This window comes from Phalaenopsis equestris, unplaced genomic scaffold (genome assembly GCF_001263595.1).
Source record: "Phalaenopsis equestris unplaced genomic scaffold, ASM126359v1 Scaffold000060, whole genome shotgun sequence".
NCBI lineage: Eukaryota > Viridiplantae > Streptophyta > Magnoliopsida > Asparagales > Orchidaceae > Phalaenopsis > Phalaenopsis equestris.
The window spans coordinates 484608-495511 of NW_018164502.1; the positions used below are offsets into that span (position 1 = coordinate 484608).

The 10904-nt window shown below is 35.7% G+C and overlaps 2 protein-coding genes across 3 annotated transcripts; one reads left to right on the plus strand and one right to left on the minus strand.

Annotated features, from left to right (window-relative positions):
- Window positions 1–41: 41 nt before the first annotated feature.
- LOC110019519 lies at window positions 42–942 on the minus strand. Of its 2 annotated transcripts, none has more exons than XM_020717204.1 (2): window positions 399–941; window positions 42–323 (listed from the first exon to the last, which is right to left on the minus strand). In XM_020717204.1, the coding sequence occupies exons 1-2, from the start codon at window positions 762–764 to the stop codon at window positions 69–71; spliced, it is 621 nt and encodes a 206-aa protein (XP_020572863.1). In that variant the 5' UTR covers window positions 765–941; the 3' UTR covers window positions 42–68. The 2 variants fall into 2 exon arrangements, with proteins under 2 accessions (XP_020572863.1, XP_020572864.1); XM_020717205.1 differs by having other exon boundaries at window positions 62–303; window positions 399–942.
- Window positions 943–5378: 4436 nt separating this feature from the next.
- LOC110019503 (protein IQ-DOMAIN 1-like) lies at window positions 5379–8200 on the plus strand. The gene is made up of 5 exons (XM_020717180.1): window positions 5379–6041; window positions 6113–6397; window positions 7046–7246; window positions 7328–7483; window positions 7576–8200. The coding sequence occupies exons 1-5, from the start codon at window positions 5946–5948 to the stop codon at window positions 8074–8076; spliced, it is 1239 nt and encodes a 412-aa protein (XP_020572839.1). The 5' UTR covers window positions 5379–5945; the 3' UTR covers window positions 8077–8200.
- Window positions 8201–10904: the final 2704 nt, after the last annotated feature.

Below are 10904 nucleotides of genomic sequence, written 5' to 3' on the forward strand. Positions count from 1 at the left end.
TAGATATATCTATATATTGAAAATGAAATTCACATCTCCCTTAAACAAATTATCTTAGGTGGGGAAAATCAATCTTCCACATCACTATCCGGACCCCACATTCTCCGGCGAAATCTTCCGGCCGAACAGCTAAAACCAAGATTCTCCGACGAAGTCTTCCGGCTGCTCGAGAAGCTCTGCAGATCCGACGCCGTCGCCGTTGAACCCGACGATCCACCGGCGGCACACATCGTCATCGCCCTCACGCTCTCTATAAGCGCCTCCGTCCTCGTTTCCTCGCCCAATATCTCCGCCAGCTCCGCCCTGCTTATCGCCAGCTTCACCTGTCAAATTACTAATTTTTTTGTTACAAAAACAAAAGCCAAAGGAACATATTTTTATATATCAATGAACATCACCTTCCACACCCCCGCAGCCATCGCCGGAGAGTAGGCCTCCGTCTTCAGCCGCCGGGAGAAGAGAGCGGCGTGGCGGTCAAAAGATACACGATACGGCGCAGTTACGGAGGGTAGAAGAGTAATACTAGCAGCGCGGGTGGTCAACGGAAGTAAGTTGTACAGCTCGCCGGCTGCGAGATTGTCGGTGTGGAGCAGAGGAGATGAGGAAAGGTCGCGGTTTGGGAAGATGGCGTAGCCGGGAAAGGCGGCGGTGATGAGTTCGGCGGTCACCGGGGCGTCGAGCTCCATCACACCGCCGTCGGGCGTGACTACTTTGATCGTCGGCGAAGAAGGGCCGTCGCCGCCGGCAAAGGCACAGTTCCCCATTTAATTTAGGCGTTCCGACGCGTTTTGCAAATTATATTATGCGGTGGTTGGCTGGAAAGAGGGAGAGAGTTGGACCTGCTGCTGCTTTAAGTGAGTAGATGGCTGTGAGAAACAGCGGAAATGTTGATCCATTTACGGGAAATCTGGAAAAAAATTAATGGCGTTGCGTACATAATGTATACCTCAATTCCTGAGTTTTTAGATGTTGCAGGGGCTGTGTTTTACTTTTTTTATTTCTATATTTATACACCATAAAACTTTCATATCAAATCGAAATTACTTTTTTAATTTAAAGAGGAAAAAAGTACAACTTTTTTTGTATGTTGAAGTGTAGGGCATCTGCCACTAGGGTCTCAGGAGAGTTGCAAGTGCTGTGAGTCATGTAAATTGAAGTCGGACATGTAGGCTGTTGTTGTGAGTTGCGATGATGTCCGTAAGCCGTTGGGATAAGAAAGTTGCATGAATTGTGAGTCATTTGTGTAGTGGTTGGACCTGTAGGTTGTGTTGAAGAGCTACGATGATGTCTATAAGCTGCAAAGATCAGAGTCAAGAGTTGTATTAGCTATAAGTCACATATGTCGTAATGGTGAGTTGTGATGACGTTTGTAGGTCGTAGAGACTGAAGTCGAGTCGCCGAGCTTAGAGTCGGGGGCGAGACAAGTTGTGGGGCAAGTAAGTTGTAGTTTGTTGCATAAGTCGTTGTAGTGAGTTGCGATAACGTTCGCAGACCATAGGGGTTGGAGTCAGGAACTGCACGAGTTGTAGACCATACAAGCTGTAATTAGTCACGTAAGTTGTAGTGGTGAGTTGTGAAAAGAGGGCCTTAGGAGCCTGTGGAAGGTCCCTGTCTACCGAGTGCATTATCACACAGTCTTCAAGAGGCGTTATTACACCATCATCGTGGTGTGTCGTTGCATCGTGTACTGGGTGTATTATTACACACCTTATTCGTGAGGTGTTGTTGCACTATATATGATATGTGTTATCATATTGTCATCGGGGTGTGTTATTGTATCATATTTAGTTTGCATCGTTATACACCATCTTTAGGAGTTGTTGTCGCATCTTATGTGTGGTGCGCTGTTACACTGGCATCAGGTGCGTCGTTGCAACGTTTTGAGGGTGCATTGTTAGACCGTCTTCGGGAGGTATCATTGCATCATGTGCGGTGCGTTGTACATTGTCATCCGGAGTGTGTCGTTGCACTGTATTTAGGATGTATTGTTATACGGTGTGCTGAACAATGTATTGCTTCATTGGGTGCTTCAATATTCCACAACATAAAACTGGGATTCTCAATGCAAGTTGCAACTCCATAAGGGATTTCGATGCAAGGAACACATAGAGGTCAATTGTGGTCAACGGTGGCCAATGTGGTTTGCAACTACAGGACCAGGAGAAATTAATTCGCTTGATCTTCGATGCAGAAGCAATGCAGGCTCCAACTTCTCCTCCTGCAAGCTCTTGGTACCAGGCCTTCTTCATAAGAGGGGGATAGAGCTATATTTGTAGAGTTCATGTTGCGAATAAATAAGGAATTCAGATCACTCTGATCTGATTGTCTGAATATATCTCATTGATTGGATAGCGTTCGATAGACATTTGAGTGTATTAATGATGCAAGAATTAATAAATCTTAAGCTCATTAGATTATACTTGCCGAGACGCTCGACTTGAGCCTAAATTTCTTTGATTATGAGATCGTTTGACATTTCAATTGTGCCCGAAAAAGTTTCTAAAAGTAATTTAATGGCTTGATATGGGCTTGATTGACTCAAATTGGTCGATTTTTGTACCGTTGAGTCTGCTTCGTCGAGCAAGGCATTTTGACTGTAAGTTCGCTGAAAGGATAGTTTTGTATGACTTTTGGTCAAATGTTGAATAATTTTTGCTCAACTCGAGATTTACGTCATGCATCGAGAAATTTGTAGATGATGTGTCACATATATTAGAAGATATGTATGTGAAAACTTATGGTTAAATGTTAGATATGTAAATATATTGAATTAGGGTATGGTTAAATGTTAGATATGTAAATATATTGAATTAAAGGTCTGTTTGTGACATCTTATTTGGTGCGGTGGCATTTGGAAAGCGCAACTGACCTGTTTGGGTAAACTACGTTTTGACAGCTTTTGCGTTTTCAAAACGTTGAAAACAGCGTTTTCACACCGCACCAGTCTAGGTGTGGTGGCAGTTTTCTGGCTGCGGCCTGACTTTTTCAAAAAAAAAAAAAAAAATTGTAGTAGTCACCACGCCTAGCTTATCGGTATATTATTTTTAATCAGTTTATAAGCAGTTTATTCAATAAGATGCAGCTGCCCCAAACAGACCCTAAGTGATAAAAAATTAACATCAGCAATTTGTTTATCTATTGTAAATAATTTAAATATCGTACAAATAAATAATTAAATATATAAATCAATAAAAAACATATTTATAAATTACCTTTTATATAATTTTTAAGTGAAAGAACATTCAACAATTAACATTTAGTATATTGATGGTCATATAAGTAGGATTTAGCCGCCTCTCACTCATTTGATTATGTAACTCACTGCACTTGAATCCAAGAACCGAGGATTCATCACTAATTTGTTTCCAACCAATATGATACGCATTCAAATACTTTTTTGTTTTCTATTTTATTACTTAAAAAAATTAAAATATTTATTAAAAAAAAAAAGAAGAATAGTCATATGATACGGCAACATTTTTCCCACAAAATTAATTGATTTCCATATAAATATGTGAATGATGTTTCAAGATATATTATATGCGGAGGCTTAATGCATGCAAACTTTGTGTACCAAGAGAAATATTTGTGTACGTAAGACGTACACAAAATTGCGTACATATTAGGTTATTCGGAGGGTATATGTAAGTTCATTGTAATCCTTCTTGTAATTTAATTGTAATGAACTTACTTGTACCATCTGAAAACCTAATATGTATGCAACTCTGCATACGTTTTATGTATGCAAATATTTCTCGCGTACCACAACACATTATACAAATTGTTGTACAAATCCGGAATCCACATATAATATTTTTACTATATTGAGACATGCCATTGTATTAAAGTTGTCCTTAAATCTCATTTAACTTTCCATGCATATTTAACCATTTGTCTTATATTTATGTGTTGGATATCTTACATTTTTTCTTGAATGACTATTTTATATACTTGCAACCCATCTAACTCGATCAACGAGAAATTACCCAGAGCTAATGATTCAATTATTTATTTATTTGTGTCCATGCATACTTGAATATTATTCATTGGTAAGAATTTTCTTTTTATCGGCTGAACCCAAGCTGACACATTCATCACATCTGCTTAGGGTCTGTCTAGGGCAGCTGTAATTTTTTAACAAGCTTTTACAGATAAGCTGGTTGTTTGTTTGTTTTTTGCACTTTGAAAAAAATTATGCTGCAACTGTTTCTGGACAAGATTATTCTGCCCATGTATTGTAATGTTGTTTGCAATATAAGTGTCATACTAATATATTTAATACTTTAAAAGCAAAAAACTATTGTTTGTTTGTTTTTTGCACTTTGAAAAAAATTATGATGCAACTGTTTCTGGACAAAATCATTATGCCCATGTATTGTAATATTGTTTGCAATATAAGTGTCATACTAATATATTTTATAATTTAAAAGCAAAAAACTACTACAAAACATGACAAGTAAAAAAAATACACCCCACTTAACAGTGAACATCATGATTACATGAATTAAAAAAAAAAACTATTAAATAAACATTTAATAACATGATAATATTATTTTTAAAATGCCGACATCATTTGTTAAGCCCCTAAATTAACTGTGCCATTTACCTTGGATCTTACTCACTTTAATTTGAAGTACTAACATACATTCCACAAAATGTTAATCTATTTACATATCTAACACCTAAACTTTCATATTTACATGCATATCACTTAAATCATTAACAACACATCAAAACAATATTATATTTACTTTTTCAAAGTGACATATATACATATCGTCATGCATAGATTTATAACACCAAAATATTATAATAAAAATATTATTTTTTTTTGTTAGATATGTAAATATACACAAATTGTTTGGTATATATGTAAAATTTTCTTTTAATTTCCCAGCAATTTTGCTGACACGCACCATATACATACATGGAAGAATGAATGGTTTGATGAAGTATATAAGCTTAGAGATTAGCATGAATTATTATTATTCTATTTTATCTATATCGCATGAAGCACCAAAATATAAATGAAGATGTATTGATATCAAGTCTATTAGATCTATTCTATATCTTAGATATATTTATTTATAAAATTATCATTTATTTATTAAAATTTAATTAATAAATTAATATATTTATGTACGATAAAATCCAACTAGTAAAAAGCAAGTAACATTACATAGGAAGTCGTCATAAGAGGTGAAAAATCTCTATATCATTTTCTTAAGAAAGATTTGCATACATACCACTTAATTCCTATATATTTACATATCAAGCACAAAAACTTTATTTTTGTAATTTCACAAAAAACTTTATAGTAAAGTGTTGTACATCTACTTATAAGAGTTTAGAAGCGACATATGTAAATACATGAGATGTGTTGAAGCTTAAATGTTAAATATGTAGAAACATGCATGACAAAATATAGTCTTAAAAAAAACAAATCTAATCATAAACCTCAGCTCCGTTATACCTTTCTTTTTAACAGGCGTTCTCTTTCGGCAGCCTTACCGGGCACGAGGCACCTCTCTCTCTCGCTCAATCCAAAGCCCAACTTACAAAAGTGACCCGAAATTGGACCCTCTGCTACCCTGTATCACTATCCAATGACCTTCTGGCACTTGTCTTACTCGCATTGCACCTTACATTCGTGTGTTAATTCAACCCCAGTATTTCACATTTTTGCCCAAAGCATTTGGCAACTGGAAAACACCCAATATCTTACCCGCTTTAGCTTCCGTGGGCCCTACGCCTGTTTCTTCTTCACCTCCATGGCAAAGATGGCTTCTTTCATCTTTAACTTGCACCGAGACTCGATTCCCTCTTTCCGTTCTCGCTCAAGACTCGAACTTCCTTCTTCGTCTTTCCTTTGAGGATTGTAGATGAAGAAGGCGAGATAAGTAAAAGCTTTGCTTCTCCACTTCGCCTTCTTCGAAGGTTCATCAATGGGGAAAGAAGGCCTGAGCTCATGGCTTTCAGCATTCAAAAGAGTGTTCATTTCTTCTCCCACTAAAGCTTCTAATGCGGATCAGGAAGATAAGGTGAGAAGATAAGAGAAGCAGAGAAAAAAAGGAAGATTTTTTTTCGACTCACATGCTCTTTTTTGTTGCAGAAGATAAAAAGGAGAAGCTGGGCATTTCGAAAATCTCTTGTGGGCGAACAACCGCTGAGAACCTTATTGGCGACGGCGGCGGCGGCACCGCCGGTGGCAGTCTTGACGGCATCACTAACAGCAGAACAGAGGCGGCGAGCCATTGCGGTGGGCGTGGCGACAGCGGAGGCTGCGGCTTCCGCCGCCAAGGCGGCGGCTGAGGTGGTTAGGCTCACAAGCTCAAGTGCGAGTTTACTGAGGGAAGACGCCGCCATTGTCATTCAAACAGCTTTTCGAGGATATCTGGTAAGAAATGCTTTTACAGCCACGCAAAATCACAAGATGATAAAGTGATTCGATCAAACTTCCAAAAAGCTTTTTTTTATTTTCTTATATGTTGAAATAATTAACGCAATGCCATCATTTTTAAAGCTCGTTTTCAACAAAAATGGGGGTTTTAGCTTCAGCATTTGAAACGTTAAAATGCCATCTTGCATGTAGTATTTTAATTTTACCTACAGAAATAAAGCTCAAAATTAATATTATTTAATTAGAATTGAAATGTTATGTTAAATAATATAAAATTAATTTCTGGATGGGTGAAAGATGAACTTAAAAAAAAAAAAATGAATTCACATGAAATAGACTTTAAATAATGAAGATAATTAATCCAACTCTCTTCTTCAATTGAAATCAAAAGACTCACTTGATAAATTCATTCCATGTGTGAGAGCCGCTGTTCCTTGAAAGAGCTCGATTGTTGCCATCCCCACAATGCTCTTAAATATTGCAAATGGCTTTCTCCTTTTCTTTTAAGTCTCTCATTCTCTCTCTTCGTCTTGAAAGAGCTCGATTGTTGCCACCCCCACAATGCTCTTAAATATTGAAAATGGCTTTCTCCTTTTCGTTTAAGTCTCTCATTCTCTCTCTTCGTCTTTCTATTTTTCTATGAAGGCAAGGAGGGCATTAAGGGCCCTGAAAGGGCTTGTAAAGCTGCAAGCTTTGGTGAGAGGGCACAATGTTAGGAAGCAGGCGAGCATGACCCTGCGATGCATGCAAGCTCTTATCCGAGCTCAAGATCGAATGAGGGATCAGCGCCTCAGGCTCGCACAAGAAGCTGCAGTTGATTATGGCAGAACAGAGAAGAGAACTAATGTACTGTTTACTATTTACTTCTAGTTAACTACTAAATCACTGTTTTTACTGATACTAATTAATGATCATTCTTTCCTTTAGGTTAGAGATCACCGAAGTAGCTTCCTTGAAGGTTGGAACGAGCGCAGGCAGCACACAGTTGAGGAGATTCGAGCTATGTTGCTTTTACATGGCAGCAAGGATATAGCTTTGAGGCACCAGAACAATGCCCTCTCTCATGCTCTGAACACTCAACAGGCATATAAAAATCCTTTCTTTAATATTCCTCTATGAAGTTTTTCATCTTTACTAGAAGATTTCCTGATAAAAATTTCATCTTTTTGTGAAAGATTTGGAGAGACAGATCAGGTTTACTAGAATTCGAGGAAAAAGCAGAGCAGAAGGATCGCCGGACAAGGAGAAGAGCATCCACGGGGCAAAGAGACGCCATCAAGACACTAGAGGTTGATACTGGATCAAGGCACCGCCAAGCTTCTTTATCTCCATCAACTCCATCGCCGTCGAGCGCTCGGAGTTTGCAGATGAGGTCTGCACCGAACTATATGTCGGCGACAGAGTCCACCATGGCGAGGTTTCGGCCACAGAGTGCGCCTAAGCAGAGGCCGATGACGCCGGAGAGGGAATGGGTGAGCTCAACAGCAAGGAAGAAGTTATTGTTCGATCCTTATTACGAAAATGATGGTTACAGTGGGAGGTTGCAAAGTCCGAGCTTTAATGGAGTAATAGGGATGAGAGTATCGGCGGAGTCAAGGTGGAAGACGGCGGAGGACTGGTGTGAAAAAAGCAGCGGAGATGTGGCGGCAGTAGGTGGTCGGAGATGGCTCCGTTGATCGAAAGTGAGGGATTTGGGAGTTGGTCAGTGCTGAGAATCTTTGCTTTTTCATTCCAAGGTGATGGGACATCATTCGGAAAGCAGTCACATCCGCTAGAAAAATCAGTTTTAAGTTGATGATGCTATTTTTTTCTAGTTATTTGATATTTTAAAGTTATTTAAAATGTCTAAAATATATTTTATTTTGTTCTACATTTTATGATTGAAAGTTCTGAAGGCATTTATAATTACATACATATCACTTAATTTTTATATGTAGCACACAATTTCAGTGTATTTACATTTGGCATACCTAAGCTTTTATATTATACATATAGCACTCAAATCTTAAAATTATATAAAAAATGGCACAATTATTATTTTTAAAATGGAAATAACTTTTAATTCATGAGTTTAGACTGCCAAAGTGCTATGTATGTAAATATTAAAGTTTGTGTGAAATATGAAAATATATTTATATGAATTGTGTGCTAGGCATATTTAAATTTTCCTATTTTTATGTATTTAAATTTTAATATTTTTATTTATCTCTGCATGCAAATGTGTAATTTGTCTTTTTAAAAAAATTAGTAATATTGATATTTTTGATATTGTTAATGATTTAATTGATCTGTCTGTAAATATTAAAGTCTAGTGATGGATATGTAAATACCTAAGAATTGTATGGCGTATTTGTGAAAAAAAAAATGACTTTATTTTTTTCACAAATATTTATTTATTTTGATATTCAACATAGATAATTTTATGATGATTTTAGTTATAAAATTATAAAATTTTTAAAATATTATTATAATTTATGATTTTATTTATGTAGTTATATGCCTTTATATATTTGGTCTGAAAAAAAAAGATAAGAAAATATATACATAGCATGGAATTGTGGTTTTTGCTAATAGAAGTTTATTTATTTGAAAAGTATTTTTTTATATTTAAAAATGCTTGTTATTTTGTATCATTTTGTGGGCTCAACTCATTTTGCTTGCTTTTAAGAGATGCATAGAAAGTGGTTCAACTATTAAGTATTAGTGAAGCACATATGTGAAAATGAAGGATGTCACTCTTCTTTTTTTGATTTAGCATAAACTTTCTTATATTTATATTTAGAACCTAAACTTGATTAAATCAGGGCTAAAATTATTTACTAGTTTTAAATCTTAATTCTACTACAATTGATGTGCAAGGTTAATAATTTTAATTTCTACATAAAATTAAAATTTTTTTTTTTTAAATATATTGATGATTTGGTCTAACAAACCGAAAAAATTCATTTTATCTGTGAATTTATATGAGCATGTTGATTTGGCACGAAGTTAAGGTTATGGAGTAAAGAATAGGAGCACTAATTTCACCTAGGTACACCATGATAAATACATGATCAAATCTAAAATTTAATCCCTTTCAATGAAAAAAGAGAGTATAGCTTAGCCATAATTCTTTGAAGTTGCTTGTTCAAAAATTATATTTTTTTCATGATCATATTTGTTCAAAAAACTATTTTTTTTCAACCATCTATATCTTTGCATAACATTTCTTAGCAATCAGTTAGTGCCCTCAAATTCATTATAGATCAATAACACAGCCCATTTTGATTCTCTAAACAAATCCACCTTGAAGTTAATGACAACTAGTCTCAAACTTATGCTTTGATGTCAGCTATAAACTCAGTTTTAGTGCCCCTTTGGTTCAATACTTAAGAATGTAAAATACATGCACAAAGTCATTTACATCAATTTCAAACTTCCACACACACACACACACACAAATGAAGAGAGAGAGAGAGAGCCTCTCTATAGTTAAGTTCATATATTTATTTTATGATAGAGAAGATGTGTGATGAAAATGATGCATGAGAGATGATATTCAGAACAGATTTTCATGTAAAGTTTATTAAAGAAATTAAAATGGTGATCTGTTGATGGAAATGGTGATGATAAGATGATGATGAGGTGAACTTAAGTTTCGGCCACCCTGACTTGTCTGCATTTGAACGATTTGAAGTGATGTTTTATTCTGTTTTTTCTATAAATATTTCTTGGTTTTCACATCACCAGTTTACGTTTATTTTATCTTTATTTTTGAAAGCCATTAAATTTTTTTTGAGAGTTCCGAGGTATGAGGATTTTTGCAGGTTACACCAAATGCTTGTTTGGTGGAACAGGTGATCAGTTTCTCTATTTTTGGGGCAGCTTTAGATTATACCATCCAACTCTTACATAGCTTTTTAAACTTTAATATATATATATCATCATCAGCATCATCATAATTGACGAGTGCAAGAAAATTCATAACATTTGAGTTTTAAATTATTGTCTTAACATTATATCAAGATTCAACACATATTGAAAAAAGAGAATGTAACTAATAAAGACATCAGAAATTTTTACATGAAAAATCTTAATAGTGAAAAATCAAGGGCTTTGACATAGCTATAGAATTTCATTATAAAAAATGATTACAATTGCAACTACTTGTTCCATAAGCAGAAAAGAGTTACTGGGTTTCCCAAATTACAACATCATAATTCTACTTTTATTGTTTAAGACGCTGAGATTGTACAGAGAATCTGTTAAAATTGGCCGCTCGTCACTCAGTCCTCTCAAATCAACCCTATCAAATTAACCGTCCCCAATCGGCCCTATGTATATACTCGATGACTATTTCAACACTTCACCATACTATTTTTATTGCACTTAATTTGTATTTTATTTAAGGAATGACAAAAGGCTATCATACAAGCCTCCGACCACCCCCAATATGCCTAACAATTCGAGTCCCACCTTAAGAACAACTGTGCCAGAGAAAACTCGAACCATTAAATAAAAAAGC

Excerpts from the sequence above, each read along its gene's own strand:
- LOC110019503 (XM_020717180.1), top strand. The coding sequence starts at position 5,946 with ATGGGGAAAGAAGGCCTGAGCTCATGGCTTTCAGCATTCAAAAGAGTG. Across the intron at positions 6,042-6,112 it reads ATGCGGATCAGGAAGATAAG|AAGATAAAAAGGAGAAGCTG; the intron begins GTGAGAAGATAA and ends TTTTTGTTGCAG. Across the intron at positions 7,247-7,327 it reads GAACAGAGAAGAGAACTAAT|GTTAGAGATCACCGAAGTAG; the intron begins GTACTGTTTACT and ends TCTTTCCTTTAG.
- LOC110019519 (XM_020717204.1), bottom strand. The coding sequence starts at position 764 with ATGGGGAACTGTGCCTTTGCCGGCGGCGACGGCCCTTCTTCGCCGACG. Across the intron at positions 324-398 it reads TGGCTGCGGGGGTGTGGAAG|GTGAAGCTGGCGATAAGCAG; the intron begins GTGATGTTCATT and ends GTAATTTGACAG.